Source organism: Strongylocentrotus purpuratus, unplaced genomic scaffold (genome assembly GCF_000002235.5).
Source record: "Strongylocentrotus purpuratus isolate Spur 01 unplaced genomic scaffold, Spur_5.0 spur5_scaffold_2, whole genome shotgun sequence".
In the NCBI taxonomy this organism is placed as follows: Eukaryota; Metazoa; Echinodermata; class Echinoidea; order Camarodonta; family Strongylocentrotidae; genus Strongylocentrotus; species Strongylocentrotus purpuratus.
This window is the reverse complement of record NW_022145605.1, coordinates 38,622,386-38,643,400: the sequence shown is the minus strand read 5'-3', so window position 1 is coordinate 38,643,400 and position 21,015 is coordinate 38,622,386. Positions and strand designations below refer to the sequence as shown.

Below are 21,015 nucleotides of genomic sequence, written 5' to 3'. Positions count from 1 at the left end.
GGGATCATTGGGGACCAATGGTCACCGATTAGGCATTGTTTGCTATATAGAGGGCGCAAATAGCTATAAGTAGTGCATTGGGACTTTAATGAAACAGTAATCATGATTATGGTCTTAATTAGTCTTAACCATATCAGGGTTAATATTGACCTGCCAGACGTTACCCTAGCATTAATTGCCAGGTAGCCATTAATGCGCATTGGTCGAGGGGGATAGATATGGGTTAAAAACCTTGCGAAGAGATGGTTACACCGCGGTGCACCATGACGAAATCGAACTCAGCATTTCTAGTATGGGAAACAAGAATCTTGACCAATTGACCATATTGATCCCACTGTTAATTTCATCATCACTAATTTTCATTCCAGGAGTTTGTAATGTTAATCACTTGATATCGTGATTTATGAATAGGAAAAATACTGGAGTATATTTTGGAGCTCCTTATGAGTGCAAGTAAAAGGCGGTGATGAAACAGCAGATTGATTTGGACTTGATTGGAGAGAATCAAGGTGGCTAGTATATACGAAATAACGATCATGAACAATGGCAGTATGAATCCGCTTTTTAAAATTCAATTCAGACGGAGGAAATATTTGTATCACACGTTGAATACAGATTGTCCTTATATCATGTAGTACTTCAGAGCTGCATCGAAATCAGGAGTGTCGATAGAGGGGGCTGTGCGGTGTGAAAACATCTTTCAAAATTAATATCTGCAAACTTGCATTTTTAAAGCTTGGTCGATAAATCTCCATATTTGTGTACCTTGTGCACCTTGTGCATCTCGTTAACGTTCAGAACCACATTCAAACAACACAAACATGAACACATTTAAACTGTAGCAAGGTATCATTTCCATTGTGGTCTCTTTCTACCTGCTTTCTTCGTTTAGGATTGCATCTCTGAGGCAATATGACACATAACGTTGGGCAGATATCTAGGCTTGGGATCGGATAGGGTAAAAAGTAGGTGAGTAGATGGCGGGCTTTTGAATTCGATATCAGAGCCATCTATATACAGAGTTTGTCACAACATGGTGTTTCTTCGTTCTTTTTGTGCGTGCGCGTAAACTATTCAGTATTCGTTATATTGTAACTTACTATATAGAACTGGATTCGCATTTTTAAAAATCTATTTTGATTGCTCTGTTGGATATGATGCACACAAAGAAAACAAAGGGGGCGCTGGTCAGATAATTTGCTGCCTCATCCCCTTGACCAGAATTTTAGGTATGAAAGGCGAAGTCATATCAAACCGTCTTCTATGTCATAAGAATTAGAGAGAGGAAGAAAGAAATATATATATATATATATATATATATATATATATATATATATATATATAGAGAGAGAGAGAGAGAGAGAGAGCAAGAGAGAGGGAAAGGGAGAGGAAGAGAGAGAGAGAGAGAGAGAGAGAGAGAGAAGCAATGAGTGTAAGAGAGAGAGAGAGAGAGAGAGAGGGAAAGGGGAGAGCAGGGGGAAGGGAAGAATAAAGAGACACGTACCAACCCAATAATGTATGAATATCTGTAAACATCCGTGATTTGGATATATGCAATTCATTCAGCTGTCACATCGGAATCTGTAATAGAGTCTTCCCGAATCTTTTTTGTTATATTTTGTACCATAAACCACATCCTGAGTCTACCGATACGTCATTAATTGCACAATATCTTTGGAAGGCCATTCACACCTTAAGAAATATGACAGCCAATAGCTCAGAGAAAAGATAGCTCTAGGAAAAAGTGAACCATCACAATGGTCTGAAACAAATTAAACCGAATAATAATGATACAGAAAGTAGATCACAACCATGACCTCCGTAGGTAGCCCAAGCAAACGGGTGAGATATTTCACAGGTTCCAATAGAATCTTTGTAGACATGGCAGCTATGCATGACTCGTTCTCTCGTTCACACTGCTAGTTTAATTCCATTCGGAATATTGTCTTTAAAAAATAAAGATATCACATTTTCGCATTCAATTAAGTGGATATGATGTTTTTCTTGACATACAAATACTTATTGGTACGAAATAAGGTACGCAGTACATTTCTTACTCCTGTATCCGTTGTTTCTGGTGATTATATCAAACACAGCTAGAGAAAAGACTCTGGAACTTAGACTATATATTCAACACTGTTATTATAGCAGGAGAGAATTAATAAAAGGCATATATTACGCATCCAGCTATTGATTATGATAAATACGAAAACACATGCTATCTACGTGTATCAATTTTGCACCACCATTTCATCCGCTGACACACAGGGAGTAACGTTCTTCTTCATTTGTCCTCACTTCATTGATTAGCAGGAACATATCTGAAAAAGGTTCGTATTTTCAATTTATTACTATTTTATAAATCTCCCAGTTTCACCTCTTTTGCACAAATGTCTTCAAGATTTGTATTATTGCCTATTGCAGACGAGGCTACATTCTGCTTGCATTATTACCTGTCTTAATCGAGTCAGTGAAAGCAATTAGTCAACTTGCCAGTTATTAAAATCATTATGTAAAGCGCTTTTCACTTTCCAATTACTTTTTGTATGATGTGACTTCATATGGTTCTATAAAAAAATAATATCTTCTGCATCAAATACAAATAAATAGAGAGACATATAATAAGGGAACAGAGATAATGGATGGCAGAAAGAGAGAAGGAGAATCAGACGGATTCAACATGACTTATATAGACGGAAATGAATATTAGAGAGAAAGAAAGAGAAAGAAAGAGAGAGAGAGAGAGAGAGAGAGACGGGGAGGGGGTTACAAAAATAGAGTCTGTTATATACCTCACTTAAGAAATCCAGCCATCTGATTGGTCGAAATTGCATTCATAAACTTTAACTATTCCTGTAAAATTTCCGGTAAAATTCCAAACCCATGTAATAGTTCTAAAAAATAGTTCTACAATCCCAGTTACCATGGTTACCGGGAAAATAGTTCAGTCTTGGTGAAATACCCATAGGTTGACATGTTAAAAAATGGTCTGAGCGATCGAGGATACCGTACGTGTGCGATGAAATGGTCGGTAATTTCATTACAATTGAATCTCGATCGATCTTACCGACAATTTTATCTTGCATTGTTGACATGAAGACGAAAATAAAGTTCCAAAAACAACATCTGCCGATAGATCTTGATCTAAGTTCGTGCCAATGCATTGTAAAAGAAGGGCCCGTTTAATGGAGCTGCCGCGAAGCATCCAGCACGCGAAGCCGTTTTCAATCCATTTTAATGTATAGATCAGAGAAAACTGCTAGAATTGGTATCAGTGCGCGATGGCCGAGCGGTCAAAGGCCGTGATTTTAGTCACATCATCGTTGGTGCGCAAGAGATCGAATCCCATCTTCGACAAAAGTGTTTTTATTTTATTTTTTTATTTTTTAGTCTACACTCAAAGATACACTCATAAAAAACAACCGTGCAGATAATTCTAGATAAAGGCCAAGGTGGTGTCATAAGTTGACTCTTTTTTTTTCGGCATATAAAAGTATTAATGACTGCTTTAATATTCGAGATATAGTTGTTTTATACGCTCTCGGGAAGGTTACAATTGGGCTATTGCCCTCGGCACGCCTCGGGCAATAGCACAATTCTAACCTTCCCTTGAGCGTATAAAAACAACTATTTCTCTCAAAGCAGTCATTAATACTATAATATGAATATAAATATAATACTATAACGAGACCAAACAGTGAGCGCGGACGTATCTGAGTGTTATTGAATCACCATTATGTTCATGTTTTAATTATGTTTTAAAAACTAACCGTCAAATATATTTATACAGATAATAATTGAGCTATCTGTATTATTTCCATAGAAAAGGGGCACTATCATCGACGCAATGATGAGAGGAAGTGAATGTTTCGTCCCGAGATGGGTAAGGCTCGCCCTGATTTTTCTGCTAGTAGCATCTTACGGGCATGTCATCACCGAGGCTCGGTCATCAGGGGCGCCGGTCTCCAGCAACCCCGAAATATGCAGTAGCATGCTCCCTGGTCATTATATCCCTCCTTCAATTAGTCCTAGTCCCTACACTATGACAGCTGATGTGAGCACCTTCTCGGCCAGTCAGCAAATCACAGGTAGGCATTGGACAAACCAAACATTGAAACCTAACACTTAACAGTAAGTTCGGAGAAAGCATGATCCCCAAATACCCCCATATGGTTTAAACATACTCTATACAAAGGTGATACACAAAGGTGAGTAATCTTCTGCAACATAATCATCATTATAGAATAACAACTACATGTGGATCGAGTCTCTCTCTCTCTCTCTCTCTCTCTCCCTCTCTCTCTTTCTCTTTCGCTCCCCCTCTCTCTTTCTCTCTCTGTTCATTCTCTCTCCTCCCTTACAATCTGTTGTACTAATTTACCATAAAAACAAATTTTTCACATGATATGGTTGCATTCCTCCGCCCCCACTCAGTGTTATTTAGGGTACGCATATGCGTGTTCCCAGCGACCCCCCCCCCTTTCAGCAAAAGTTCAGTGTGTAAAGTCAATATGGGTCGACCTTTTAATTTTGTTATACGGGACTTTTTCAGCACCCCCCCCCCCCTTTCAGCAAAAGTCCGGTGTGTAAAGTCAATACGGGTAAACCTTTTTCTTTTGTTACGAGCTGGAGAGTTTGGGAACACGCATGATATCCCTCCGTTTACGGAGTGGGGGGGGGGCATTCCAAAAGGCATGCTGGACTAAAAATGAACGCTGTCATATCTAATTACAGTGTCCATCACCACGGCTTCGGGTTCTCCTGGTTTTAAGGGAATCCTCTTGCAAATGAGGCAAGTAGACAATGATGGCATTGTAGGGACTTGGAATGTGGCAGCCTCAGATACGAACTTCCAGGCCGGGTCATGTGACGGAGCGAGCAACAACGTGGTGACGCATAGGAACAGTGCCGTCAAAGATGTGACAAATGAATTTGTGTGGACTGCGCCTGCAACCAAAATATCTGATGTCAAGGTCGTGTGAGTTGAAATCATTAACAAATATTACATATTTAGAAAATCATAAGAATAGGAATCTAAGTACATTTACATACAATATAAATATTTACATACATATATATATATATATATATATATATATATCTTACATCGTCTTTAGACGGTCATATGTAGTGAAAAGTGAGTCATTAAGTGGACATGGTAATTGGCAGGGCATGTGAACAATATACTTACTGGCCTCTACCTTCGTTTGCAGCCAGTAGAAACTTAAAGGCCTTAGTTTAATTAGTTATATTGTTTTGAATTTAGGGTAAGGGTTAGGGTAAGAGTTAGGGCATTCGTAATATACCATTTAAAAAAAAATAATGTCCGGTTAATGTACCATTTAGGGTTATATATACATTGTGGATGTCCTGTTTAATACAACATGTAGGGCTTTATAATAAATATTTAGCTGATAGGAGCCAAAAGGGCGCTAACTCTATGTAAATTGATACGAGTACATAAAGAGCGAGAGTGATACGAGTAAATAAAGAGCGAGAGTGATACGACAGGAAGAACAGATGGGAGAAGCTTGCATCAAAATATTGAAAACATATTATCTTTATTTTTGTGTTCCTTAATCTAAGGGCAAATATATATAACGCATTTTGGATTGGTATACGACCCATTCATTTCATTTGTATATGTTTTTATTTTACAGAGCTACGTTTGTGCAAAGATATCAAACATTTTGGGTAAAGGTCCAAGGACCTACCATTCAGAGTAAGTAGATTTATTTCACACACTTGGAGAAGCATTCAAAATTGTGCATATTTCCAGCATCCTATTCACGAATTGTCTCCGGTAGTGTGAATATTCATGACCGGTATTTCTAGGGGATATTGTGTCACTCTTTAAATTATTACCACTTACATTTCCTTCTTAGTAATGTTGCTAATTTAGGAATTTTGATTCTACTATTCTCTCAATGAAATATCCTGGCTTTAAGCACAATTTGAAAAACCATTTTCGGTCAAGAATCTTAAAATTTTAAGGACTTTGAAAGTTTTTTAACCTAACCGAACCCCAACATGTGGGCGATGGTCGTGGCTGGGTTAGCTGTCCTCCCTAAATATATGGTTGGCTTCAAAACATTTCAATCCGTTGTCCAACACCTGTACAATAAACTACATGCATTTCTGGGATTTAGTACTTCACAAGACTTCTTCAAAATATACCCCTACAATTCATCTAAATTTGCTTTTAGACCAAATTTTTTGAAATATGCGGTTAATATCCAACTGTTATTGTTATTATTGTTATTGTAATTAATATTGTTATTGTTGTTGTAATTGTTGTTATAATATTACATTTATATCAATTGTATGTGTATGATTATAATTATTATTAATATTATTGTTATAATACGAATAGTGTAATCGCTATCATTAAAGTATAGTTCTTCTCATTATTATCAATATTCTTACTATAATTTGTTGTTGTTGTTGGTATTGTTGTTGTTTATTTAGACGTAAACCCCTGCGATTCTAACCCTTGTCTGAGCGGTGGCACATGTCAACAGACTGGTGGAGGATTCACGTGTAACTGTCCTTCTCCCTTCGCTGGTCCAACCTGTCATCTCATTGGTGAGAATGATATTACATAATTGTAATGACTATAATGATTTTATTTCGTTTCATGCCATTTTGTTTTTATTTCACAAATGATGATAACAAAAACAATTGTAAAAAGTTCAAATAGTTTTTCTTGCTTGCTTGAACTTTTTGAAATACATTTACATATCTTGTGTTTTGCACGAAGAAACATATTGCTGGATCCAATATTATTTAAGCACTATTTTTACAAAATACTTCAAAAAATGTATTTTTTTGTCAATGTCTTTTCCAGTATTTCCATGCAATTCTGATCCATGTGAAAATGGCGGAACGTGCCACAATGTTAATCAAGATTCGGAATTCGTCTGCTCCTGTCCGCCTGGCTACACGGGCACCATGTGTGAACTTCAAGGTAAAGTTGATGATAATATTAATAATGATAAACAGTAACCATAATAATAATAACATCAATTAAAACAATGATGATAGTAACAATAATTATAATAATCATTTCAATTACAATTTTATCTCGTCATCTACGCTCGTACACTCACCTCCTTACTCAATTACCCTCTTGGTACCTGTCATTTGGTAATTTATGATTATCTTTACACGGTTGGTAGCTTTCTCTGGAAAAGGCGGCTTATACACCCTACTGGTGTTATTATCACTTCCCATTATCATAATCATTATTACTATCATTTTTATCATTATCATCATCAAGATTATTATCATTATTCTCATCATTAATATTGGTACTAATATTATTATTATTATTGTTATTGTTATCATTATTGATATTATTAATACATAAATGGATATATATTATCATGACAATTATTAATATTATCATTACGATTTTTTAAATTATTGATAATACAGTATTATTATTCATTATTGTCATCATTATGATTATTGTTATTATTAAACGTACTATTTGTTGGTTCATTGTTATTGTCCTCGTTGGCATTATCATACTTATAATTTGTTTTTGTTGTTGTTGTTGTTTATTTAGACGTAAACCCCTGCGATTCTAACCCTTGTCTGAGTGGTGGCACATGTCAACAGACTGGTGTAGGATTCACGTGTAACTGTCCTCCTCCCTACGCTGGTCCAACCTGTCATCTCATTGGTGAGAATGATATTACATAATTGTAATGACTTTGACGATGACTATGATGATTTTATTTCGTTTCATGTCATTTAGTCTTTATTTCACAAACGATGATAACAAAAACAATTGTAAAAAGTTCAAACACTTTTTTTTTTCTTGCTTGCTCGAACTTTTTGAAATACATGTACACATCTTGTGTTTTGCACGAAGAAACATATTGCTGGATCCAATATTATTTAAGCACTATTTTTACAAAATACTTCAAAAAATGTATTTTTTTGTCAATGTCTTTTCCAGTATTTCCATGCAATTCTGATCCATGTGAAAATGGCGGAACGTGCGACAATGTTAATCAAGATTCGGAATTCGTCTGCTCCTGTCCGCCTGGCTACACAGGCACCATGTGTGAACTTCAAGGTAAAGTTGATGATAATATTAATAATGATAAACAGTTACCATAATAATAATAACATCAATTAAAACAATGATGATAGTAACAATAATTATAATAATCATTTCAATTACAATTTTATCTCGTCATCTACGCTCGTACAATCACCTCCTTACTCAATTACCCTCTTGGTACCTGTCATTTGGTAATTTATGATTATCTTTACACGGTTGGTAGCTTTCTCTGGAAAAGGCGGCTTTTACACCCAACTGGTGTTATTATCACTTCCCATTATCATAATCATTATTACTATCATTTTTATCATTATCATCATCAAGATTATTATCATTATTCTCATCATTAATATTAGTACTAATATTATTATTATTATTATTATTGTTATCATTATTGATATTATTAATACATAAATGGATATATATTATCATGACAATGATTAATATTATCATTACGATTTTTTAAAATTATCGATAATAAAGTATTATTATTCATTATTGTCATCATTATGATTATTGTTATTATTAAACGTACTTTTTGTTGGTTCATTGTTATTGTCCTCGTTGGCATTATCATACTTATAATTTGTTGTTGTTGTTGTTGTTTATTTAGACGTAAACCCTTGCGATTCTAACCCTTGTCTGAGTGGTGGCACATGTCAACAGACTGGTGGAGGATTCACGTGTAACTGTCCTCCTCCCTACGCTGGTCCAACCTGTCATCTCATTGGTGAGAATGATATTACATAACTGTAATGACTATGACGATGACTATGATGATTTTATTTCGTTTCATGTCATTTCTTTTCTTCACAAACGATGATAACAAAAACAATTGTAAAAAGTTCAAACACTTTTTTTTTCTTGCTTGCTCGAACTTGTTGAAATACATGTACACATCGTGTGTTTTGCACGAAGAAACGTATTGCTGGATCCAATATTATTTAAGCACTATTTTTACAAAATACTTCAAAAAATGTATTTTTTTTGTGTCAATGTCTTTGCCAGTATTTCCATGCAATTCTGATCCGTGTCAACATGAAGGGACGTGCGAGAATGTCAATCAATATTCGGAATTCGTCTGCTCCTGTCCGCCTGGCTTCACAGGCACCATGTGTGAACTTCAAGGTAAAGCTGATGATAATATTAATAATAATTACACTAACCATAATAATAATAACATCAATGAAAACAATGATGATAGTAACAATAATTATAATAATCATTTCAATTACAATTTTATCTCGTCATCTACGCTTGTACAATCACCTTCTATACCCTCTTGGTACCTGTCATGTGGTAATAATGATTATCTTCACACGGTTGGTAGCATTCTCTGGAAAAGGCGGCTTATACACCTAACTGGTTTTATTATCATTCCCATTATCATAATCATTATTACTATCATTTTTATCATTATCATCATCAAGATTATTATCTTTATTCTTAACATTAATATTGGTACTAATATTATTATTATTATTGTTATTGTTATCATTATTGATATTATTAATATCATAATTGAAGTTATTATTATGAGTATTATTATTATCATCATAATTTTTACAATTATTGATAATACATTATTATTATTCATTGTTATCATCATTATGAATATTGTTATTATTAAACATATTGTTATTTTGTTAATTTGTTGTTGTTATTGTTTATTTAGATAGCAATCCCTGCACTTCTGACCCTTGCCAGAGTGGCGGCACATGCCAAGAGACTGGTGATGGGTTCACGTGTACCTGTCCACCGCTCAGAGCTGGTCTGACGTGTCATCACTTTGGTGAGAATGATATTAAATATTGTAATGATTCCGTTTCATTTAATTTCACTAACCATGATAAAAAACATTGTATAGATATTACGTTGATATGAATCTGATGGTATAAAACATCACAAATTAAATGCATGCAACTCTCAAGTACTGCAATACTGAATATTGGTAAGATAAGTATTGGGGGAGGGGGTAAATGATAGGATTTTCTACAATACAAATATGTTGTGCGGCATATCTAAAAAAAAAAGGCCTAGAGGCCTGAAGGCATGGTAACCCGAGTAAGAATAGATGAGGGTTTGAATATAAAAAGGTCACAATAAGGGTTGGCAAAAGAGATGAGAGTCGAAAAGCTATACAGAGGCGGAGAGTAATGATGATGTAATGATGATGATTTCAATTTTGAGGCTTATAAACACTTGCAGAACTTACAGTTCAAAAGGCTGCTCACACCCACTTGCCAAATGGACACGAAGTTCTGTAAACTCCACCACCCCTCCCCTCCGAAAAAGTCCATAGTTGAAACGTTTGTTCTTGCTTGTTAGATATTTTGGAAATACATGTACACTTCTTGTGTTTTGCACAAAAAAAATATATTGCGGCATCTGGTATTATTAGAGCAATTTTTCTTTGTCAAAATATGACAACAAAAACACGGTATCAATTTGTATTGTCTTTGCCAGTATTTCCATGTGAGTCTAATCCATGTCAACATGAAGGGACGTGCGAGAATGTAAATCAAGAATCGGAATTCGTCTGCTCCTGTCCGCCCGGCTTCACCGGCACCATGTGTGAACTTCAAGGTAAAAAATAGGACGACGATGATGATGATGATGATGATGATTTTGATGTTGATAATGTTAGTATTGATTATGATAATAATGATAATAATAATACAATTAATAATAATGATAATGATAATAATAATAATAATAATGATAATGATAATAATAATAATAATAATGATAACAAAAAAACAAAAGAGAGAATAATAATTTCAAATGCTAAGACAACCTCTCTCTGAAATCATAACCTGGAGAACTTTCCCTTGGACTTAAGCCCCAGGACATACATCCGGACAAATTTCCTCGAACAAGCACCTCCTTATTTAATTACACAGTTGGTACTTGTCCTTCGGTAATTAAAGTTATTGTCATGGCATACTTATCCGGCTTTGTAATTTTCTTACGGGGAAGTTGTCCAAGGGGGATATTACTCTAGGCTTAAGTCTGGGAATAGTGGTATTGATACATATTTAATTTTGTTAAATCTTCCCTCTTTGTTACTTATCCACTTCTTACCTCATCGGACACCATTGGAAAGAGAATGTAACCTTTTAAGATAATTTCAGGAACATTTAGAATCAAATAGCTTCACCATATATCGTTCCTATTTTCACGAAGTGACGGTAGTGAGGAAAATCGCATTCAATTTGCGTGACGATTGTCCTCACTACCGTCACTTCGTGAAAATAGGGATGATATGTACTCCATAATAACCAAATCAACGACTAACCGAATAAAAATTAATATTTTAAAGGCTTGTAGTACTTTTCTTCTCAAAGCTCGCTTGGTAATTTTACTTTTTCCGACAACATGGTTTGAGCATCAAGATATTAACATATTTCCATCCAAAAAGTCCAGTGAGTACCACTGTCTTACAAAGTATCAGTCTTTATGAAATTAGGCCCTTGATAGCCTTTATTACAACATTTTAACGTTTGAAGCATTTTTCAAACAGTAACAACTAATTATGGTAATAATAGGTCCTACCGGCTACCCATTTATCACCTGGGTGGAAGGTGGAAAGGATCGATATAGATGAAAGGTCTTGCTCAAAGACATAACTGCCGTGACTTGCTTCATACGCTTCTCTGTCCTCTATACCTCGCTCCCATAACATTCACAACATGTCGCAAAGGTCATTCACCTCGTAATAAGTTCTCATGTGTATCAGGTATAATTAACAAATTGTCACGTTAAACTTACTAATCGTGTATGTACAGGGCTCTTTTGTAAAGCAGGCCTTTAGCACTGAAAAGACTACCCTGTTTTTAAATAAAACTAAATAAATAAATGTTCAGGTACACCGTACACGTACACTGGAGTTCGACAGGTCAATCGATAAAAACTGGTTATAATCTGTCTAAATCAAACTTTAATTCTGCTTTCTTCTCACCGATACATTCTCCATTAATTCAAAAGCTTTCTCCTGCGACCATTCCCACGTAAAGTGTTCGAGTAAATAGACCAGTTTTCTTGACAGAAAAAGGTTGAAAGATCAGTCGGTTTCCCGGGTTCATATCGTCAGTTCTTTTTTTTTTTTTTTTTTTTTTTTTTTATCTAGAGTGTCTAAACTTTGCCAGAAGGTGGCGCTCTTCACAAGTTTTGGTTTGTTTGGCAGTCACAATCATCATCATCATCATCATTATCAGTATTATTGCTTTCACAGTCCACACTCTGAAAGCCTACATGACTTTGCGACCACATTCTTTCCCGAACCATCACTTTGGCTCAATAAACGTTTATTTGTGTTCTTTAATCTTCAGATAACCCATGCGATTCGACTCCCTGCTTAAATGGAGGAGCGTGTACGAATGTTGAGCAAAACACAGCATTTTCGTGCGCATGTGGCGATACTGGCTTCAAGGGATCTACATGTGATGAAGGTACAATTAAAAGTAATGCTTAAGAAACATTCCCAATAACAATGTGTTGTTGTTAATAAATTCAAATTAAAAAACAATAGTTTTACAACGTGACCATAACACTATGAGACCGAATATCAATCTATCATTATTAAAGAGAACTTTGGGTAAATGCATATTGAATATATGGAATCCCGATGTAAGTCAGAGGTCTACCTTCTTGGAAGAGGATTTTAGAATTATTGAAACAATTCCTTTTGAATATTTGACTTTCTTTATTGTGTATACATTCTTGGGCTTTATACAATGTACTTTTCAGAATTTCTTTGTACTATAGGGTCGACCATACCCATAACTATAATTATAACTATAACTATAAAAAGCTGTGATATTTAGCCTAAATCCAATAAATATTGCTCACAAAATCGCCATTATCATTTTGTGGTCATCGTTTCATTATGAGCGACCATTATCGCTCATAGTTATGGGACCGGTTATGTTAATCAACATGCCCAACATTTCGCCCCCCCTAAGAAAGTAACGTTTAATGGAATGCTTTATAGTTTCAGAATCAATTAAAATTTCAATTTTCCTTCTTTTTATAATTCATGGAATATATTTATAACAATTCGTTTTAGTATGGGCATTTAGATATTATGTTTAAACAATATTTGAAATGTACCCTTGATTCAGCAATAATTGATCACTGTAACTTGTACGCTTATTGAAAAAAGTACAAGTCAACTCGATTAATTAATTTTTATAAATTAAATCCAAAACGGTTAGATTATAAAGACATTAAAACTATTATTGATGTACCCGCCTATTTTATGGATGTTACTGCATTTCATTTATTATCTATGTTTCCTTGATCATCTTGAAAAGCCGTCGCTTGTCACTCGAACCCCTGCACCAATGGAGGAACGTGTATCGGCATCAACCAAGAGAATGATTACACGTGTGACTGTCCGTTGGGATATACTGGGCTTGTCTGTGAAACAGGTATGTTTGTTGTTAAGAAATATATGTAATTCGAATGTGTTAACCCGTTGACTATTGAATTCATTCATTGCCATATGCTTAATACAGGGGCTACCCGGTTCCAGAAGGCAATGGGTATAGTAAAGATCGATAAATATTTATAAAAAAAATTATTTTAGAGTAATAAAATACATTGTGTGTGTTAATTTTGCGGCTCGTTTCCAAAACACACAAAGGCAGTAATATACATGTAGTTATTACGCTTTCCCTATTGCGATATGGTAATTTTTGTCTACTCTTTGCTTGCACTTTACTGTTGCTATAAATAAACACAGGTTAATAGCAGTCGACTTTGAGGAATTGTCGTGGTGTAGTGCTTTATTTGACTTGGCTCTTAATCCTAGGGTTGAGGGCTCGAAACCGGCGCTAAAGTCCTATGGCAAGACATTCATCTACATTATTGCCAATCTCTCCGGGTTTAAATGGGTACCTGGCAATTATTTTTGTAATAATAATCACAAGGCCCTCAGAAAGAATAGCCTTGATGCTGAATGTTGAGCCTTCCCCGTGTAGAAAATGTTTCATTATTATTATTATTATTATTATAATTATTGTCTTTAATATTATTATTGTAATTAATATTACTATTATTATCATTATTAATATTATTATTAATATTATTATCATCATCATACTACCTTAAGGTAAATACAACTGAGCTTGGTACAAAACCAATGTTATGAAACAAACCAGATTAGATTTGAAGCTCGGTCTGTATCGTGTACATTCGCAGAGGCGACAGTGAGACGTCGGTCCATGGTTTTATAGATTTAACCCATTGCCTACTAAACCTGAGTGATCTTTGTACATGTATTTATAGGGTAACATTTTCTCGTGATATCTCGAATATGGCGGCGATGCTTTTAAGATGAACTTTCTACTTTGATATTCTTTGATACTGATATACAAAAAGTGAGAAAGCTCCCATGATAAATTATCATCTTTACAAGAATTTAAATATTCTTTGACCTTTGCTTGTTGTATTTCCTAGCTGTCAGCCCATGTGTTGCGAACTCTTGTGAGAATGGTGCCACATGTAATGGTGCTGTTGGTGAAACGGCCTACACGTGTACCTGTCCAGCCGATCATACTGGGACTCTCTGTGAAACATGTAAGATATAATTAATTTGTAATCACATATACTTTCGAGAAAAATCGAAGCAAGGGAACTTTCGGATCCCACGACAGTCTTGTCGGGACCAAATAATTAACACTTGCAGTGTTTGCAAACTTCAGTAAAACATTATGGCAATTCGCCTCTAATGTTTGTTTTGTTATAGTGATATATGTTCATTATATAATTAACTTGTAATACATATTTTTGTTGTTCGTTTAAGAGATAATATTCTCATTTCCCAAAGGGCAGTAGTGACAGATTTTTTTTACTACACAATCTCCTGCGAAAATTAATCCATAGTCAAGTCCCTATACTAACTGAGTTCATAACTTCAACCCTGGTATTCCTAACCGTTACCATAATCCAAGGTATAAACTTAACCTAAGAACCAATCGCAACCCTGACCATTATTTGTTCTCTTTGTCGCCGGAGGAAATGCCGGATCCCCTATCCCCTGACGGTATATGATTAGGAAATACATTTTGCTTCTTTGCTTATATGTAAGGGGAGTACCAAGTAACGATCTGAATTCACAATACGCCCCCATGTTTATCATTCCTGGATACGCCATTGCATAAATGTTCATCCTTTGAATCTTTTTTACAGCCCTTGCAACCACTCCAGCTTCTGTGCCAACAACGCCTGGAGATGGACCGAAACTAACCCACAACATATTCATTGTGGCAACCGCAATTTGCGTTTTCCTCATCAATTTTATGACTATGTAATTAAAGCAATAACTTATGAAAAGTGACAAAGGGTAATTTGAGGCCCCTCTGCACCAGTTTGGCCAGGAGGGATTAGACCTCCCTGCATGGTCACTGGTCGGTGGTTATCTCATCAAATCAGCTCTCAATTAACATAAGAAAAAGGGGACCATGGGGACCAAAGGTCACCGATTAGGCATTGTTTGCTATATAGAGGGCGCAAGTAGCTATAAGTAGTGCAGTGGGGCATCAAAGGGTAGTTTTAGAAACTAATTAGGCGCCATGTGTGGTGTTTTATGGAGAAACCCGTTTAGATACCATATCAGCTGTAATGAGCGAGAAGGGCGTTTATCTCCATATATAATTATATGAGTTTAATATTGCCTTATGGCTCTAAACAAACGATATCTGAATATCGCTTTTAATTGTTTATAACAAAGGGATAATCGTATCATACAAAGCCGAATGAACGGATTCATTAGCTGAGTACATAAGAAGTTCTTAAGAATTTCCCAAATAAAGTCCTAGTCCGTCGAGGATTGTGTTATCTTTAGTTTCTGACCACATGCAAATAAACACGGACATACGACAGCTCGCTCTGTATGTAAATGATGTGTTTGTTGCATGCTGTCTTGCTACTGTAAATATTACAAATACCCTATACTCTCAATGTGTTTAGATAATTCAAATTTATTTAAATTGAATTTGTACATGCATATTGAAATTTCAATGAAATCAAATTAATTTGAGGACCTATGCTTGTAACCTAAGACGCACCGGTCGCTGTGGTTGTTAATTCCTATGAGTCACTAGTGTGATATTACATCACTTGTTTAATTAATCATTATATTACGGTATATGTTATTTTCAGATGTAGCCAAATTTGAATGGTGATGCTTACTCGATTCTACTACCTGTACATTGTAAGTGTGTGTTCAGAGCGTACATTATAACCTTTCCTCTTTGGAATATAAGCTGAGCACGTACGAGGCCTTATTTTGATTTGGAAAAAACATCATCTTTGAAATAAATGCTTTTCCTAATATTATTAGGATAGTTTAGGGGATCAGAAAATCCCACAAGAATTGCAAATACATATATATAAGTTAATCAACGCTGGACCATATTTGAATCCCACGTGATCAGTCAGTTGCATATTCTAATATCTATGTAATAGCGATTTGTATTGTTGTAAATTGTGAGCTAAATACCTGTTATAATAGTCAATTTGTTATTATTTGGATGATTCTAAAACCTGACAATAAAAAATGGTTTATATTCGAAATCAAGTCAACGATCCTTCTATCATCCAGACAGTCCCTATCCCATTTTAAACACGTTAATGACAAGGTCAGTATCCTACCCTTCAAGCTGTTAGTCTTCTCTTTTTTAATCTTCCGATTCCAATATCTAATTTTTTCAGTAGTCTAATGAACTATGTTTTCATTCGTGAATGTACACTCAAATAATACCTAGGTAATTGCTTTACCATTACACTTAAAGATTTCAAATCCAATTGTAAAACGTCTTGGTTAAAAAAACATTTGTTGTTTCATTTTATTTAGTATATCTTCTCTGAATGTATGGTATTTCTTGAAGTAAGTTTATTTCATTTTATGTATAATTAAATCTTGACCATAATTGTTAGCCTCATGCTTGTAATATTTGGTGAATTCTCCTCTCTAAAATAAAGTTATTTGCGAACAAAAGTGAGCAGTCATTTTATTTGTATCTGTGAAACAAAAACAAGTAGGGATAAGTATATTAGCATATTTTAAACATAAGATATACGAATAGCTATATTGAGCAGAAAGACAGCATATGGTTTTTAAAAAAGGAAATAGATGAACAAAAGTATTTTTAATCTTCTCGTATCATTTTGATTAACATTTGATTTTTAGTTTTAAAAAAATTTAAAGCAAGTTCTCAGTTTTAATAGTGGCTTATCTTTATATTCTTGTGTACATTATATGTTTCCACACATTGCAACCATCATGTCTCTATATCTAGTCTCTGCATATTCTATCAAAAACATTAATTTTCAAGAAGAGGTCAACATGGTGTCTGGCATTGGTTCTGAGACATTTGAGACTTCTTTTTATCAGGGTCAGGTGCCAGTGTGTTTACAAAACTTTGTTACAAACAAAAACACAGTTCGACCCCCTTTTCACTTTACTTTATGAATAAAGTGTAAGATTACGTTTAAGCTACTGTCTCGTCTAACGAACTCTCAGGGGCGTAGCCACGGGGTAACGATTGACAATATTATTTCAGCATTTTACATAGAGACTATTATCGAATTTTCATATAGAAACGTTTGCTTGGATTTGTCTCATAAAAGAAGATGAACGCAAGTCCACAACTACATGTATACTCCCACACAGTGTAGAGTGCATCACGGGCTTCATCGGGCAGGTATAATTCTATTATCTGAATGGGTAAATTCCGACAACAATATACATGTACAACCGATCAAAACAAGTTTGATAACAGAAGAAAGCTAGCGATTAGTGTATTCATGAGCCGCCGATCCCAAAGCCATTTGACAACAATGAAACGAGTGAGGAATTGGGAGAGCGGCCAAAGTGCAATTGAAAATCGCTATTTTGCTCATCAGTTCTCAAACGCAAAAAGAGACGAAATCGTGTATTTTATTGCATTGTATTTATTTTTTGTCAATTAAAAAATAACAAAAAATATAAATTTACAATCATAAAGACACCCTTATAAAAGGTAGACGGAGGGATGGCCCCTACATTGTGCTGGATTACTATGTTTTTCCAACAAAAGTACAGAAAAATTCCGAAAATTATTTTTATTATCAAAACAGTCAAATCTTCAAGAAGAGGTCAACATGATTTCTGGCATTGGTTCTGAGACATTTGAGACTTCAGGGTCAGGTGCCACTATGTTTACAAAACTTTGTTTAAAATAAAACACAGTTCGACACCGTTTTCACTTTAATTTATGGATATAATGTAAGGCTGCGTTTAAGCCACTATCTTGAATCTTGAATCTTGAATCTTGAATCTTGAATCTCTTGTCTTACGAACATTCAGGGGCGTAGCCACGGGACAAGGATTGGGGAATACGTCCCCAAATTAAATTTCAAAACGAAGAGCGAGAGAGAGCGAGAGAGAGAGAGAGAAAAAAAGGGTGGAAAAGGGGAAAGGTGAAATGAAAGAAGAGGCTACGACCCCTTTCATACCCCTGCATTAATGCCATTGTTATGTTGTACTTCATTTAAAGAAATAGTAAGAGCCTCCATATCAATGTCTGTACACACCCTTCTGTCTGTAATGTCACAATCACCGCCACGACCACGACCACGACCACGACCACCACACAAAACCCTACGCCATTGCCCACATCTAAGCCTATCTATTCAATAAAATGAATGTGTGTGCGCGCACGTGTGTGTGTACCAATTTTCACCCTCACCGGCCATCATTGTTCATTTTTATGAATTGTTGGTTTTGTATTTAATAATGGGGGATAATCTTGATCATAGGTGATAGCCTTTTGTAAGATTTATTTATTCAAGTTCTATTCATAATAGAGGGTAGGTGGTAGGTACATTCAGTTTTGTAAAAAATGCGTTGCAAGTACGCCCAAAAGGTTCTAGTTCAATTTAAGAATGGTAGCGTCGAAACTAAAATAATTATGTGATCATACACTAAGAAATAAGAGTGCAATTGGGGTGCATATTTTTCACCCACCTATGCGTATTTGTCAGAGGGTGCTGATCTGCTATTTTTAGGGTGCAGTATCTGACAAGCGGCGTAAATTGGCACCCTTATGGGTGCGAGAAATTGGAGGGTGCGCAATATGCACCCGGCGTAGTCTGTTTAAGGCTTAGTGATAAAATATCCTCAAGCTTGTGTCGATATTCGAAAAACTAGATTAAACATGTTCAAAGATAAAAATGTCTTTCTCTTTTTCATAATATAATCATACAAAATGCAATGGGCTCAATATCATTTGAAACAGATTGAAGTCAGGACATCTTCTATACAGACTATCAATCTCTGTCGGGGTTAGGGTTAGGGTTATACTAATCATGCAACCCCATCTTTCATCAACCCATCGTTGGCTCAATCGGTAAGGTCAGCATACGATCATTTAGAGTAGTGGGCTCGACACCCAGTAATTATTCTTTCCTAGTTTTGCCTTTATAAATAGTGAGGCAAAGCAAAAAATAATAAAAGTCGAATTGGTTGTGACCTCTTGTAAAGTCGTTTTGAATAAATAACAGGATGGCTTGCCTAGGTTAAACAATGACGCAGGCGGGCTTGACGTGTACACCTAAGGGCGCACATCTGCTCCCTCTACGGGGCAAGTATGCACCCCGAATGAAGGTGCTGCTTTTTTAGCAAATGTCTGCACCCCCTTCCAGCCTTTCTACAACAAAAGATAATTTTCTTAATGGATGATAAAGCGAAACCACCGTAGAAAAATTAATTCAAGAAAATAAATATTCTAAATATTTTCTCAAGATTTGGCCCCCCCCCCTCTTGCCGCCGGCTGGATCCGCCCCTGCCTGCAACAACTGTTGTCAAAAGGCCCATGAGAGTAATATGTCGGTCCGTGGCCTGCTTGTCATGTCAACCACCGGTCGATTAATACTAGCCCTTCTGACAACTTGGATGAACCCTCAGAAAAGTTATCAAACGGACTGTCGGTATAGTGGGCTAGCGGTCTCGTGGGCTGCAACCCCAATATTACCTATAAGGCTCTATTCATGACCGTGCTTTTTTGAAGAACCCAATTCAGGCAGAAACAACGGATCCTCGTATCTCCCTGTTTTTCCATAATGTCTTCCCGAATTTCCATTGTCAGAAAATCGTTCTTACGGCGTTCGTAGCAGTTCGTATTAAATGGCATTTGTGACCGAGGCTTAACCTATGTTCAGCTTCCAAATGGAATTACAAATATATTGTTCGACTAATTAATATTAAACATGGGGTAGCTATCAAACTGCTCGGTTTGTGTACAAAAACCATTGTCTATTATCTCTTTCCATTTTTCATTATATTGCATAATGCTGCCAGGAGTTTCCATTGGTAATATATACACTGTAGGCAATTGTACAATGTGGTCATCGTGTTTCTCGCTCTATCGGGCACATCCGCATACTATCTACAGTTTATTCAACACTGAAAAAATTATGACCAATGCCAAAAATCTGAAGCAGACAATACATAAGGGTTGAGAAAGAAAAAAAAGAGTTCCGTGCCAGGCCGATCCAATAGCTTAGTTCAGTTCGGTATGAACGCTCAAGCATAAAAGAGTGTACATCTATGCATTGGCGAACGCAATGGAAATAACTAACACTATTTTGGCAGAGGACGAGTAAATTCTAGCCTTAACTTGAACTTCCTGGTGGACTCTTTCAAAAAACTCTGGATTAATTTGTGGAACACTCAAGGAAGATTCTTATAGCGCCTGGGATAGATTTATCAAACTGGGCGTGGTTATAGTCTAAGCCTTATACAGGCGTTGCTCCACGAAGATTGACTTGAGATTCATACAAGAAAAACCACCCCCCCCCCCAAAAAAAAAAAAAAAAAAAAAAAAAAAAAAACGTTTTTACAAAGAAGATTCTTGTGAAAAGCATTGCTTATTCAAAAAAAAAATCTTTGCATC

The 21,015-nt window shown here is 35.6% G+C and overlaps 1 protein-coding gene across 1 annotated transcript; it reads left to right on the top strand.

Moving 5' to 3' along the window:
• The first annotated feature begins 2,238 nt into the window (after positions 1 to 2,238).
• Positions 2,239 to 15,514, top strand: LOC100892133 (neurogenic locus notch homolog protein 1). Its single transcript, XM_030992370.1, has 13 exons — positions 2,239 to 2,330; positions 3,824 to 4,088; positions 4,735 to 4,978; positions 5,661 to 5,722; positions 6,469 to 6,585; positions 7,571 to 7,687; positions 7,967 to 8,086; positions 9,750 to 9,866; positions 10,541 to 10,660; positions 12,406 to 12,525; positions 13,390 to 13,506; positions 14,537 to 14,656; positions 15,269 to 15,514. The coding sequence occupies exons 2-13, from the start codon at positions 3,848 to 3,850 to the stop codon at positions 15,388 to 15,390; spliced, it is 1,617 nt and encodes a 538-aa protein (XP_030848230.1). The 5' UTR covers positions 2,239 to 2,330; positions 3,824 to 3,847; the 3' UTR covers positions 15,391 to 15,514.
• The last annotated feature ends 5,501 nt before the right edge of the window (positions 15,515 to 21,015 follow it).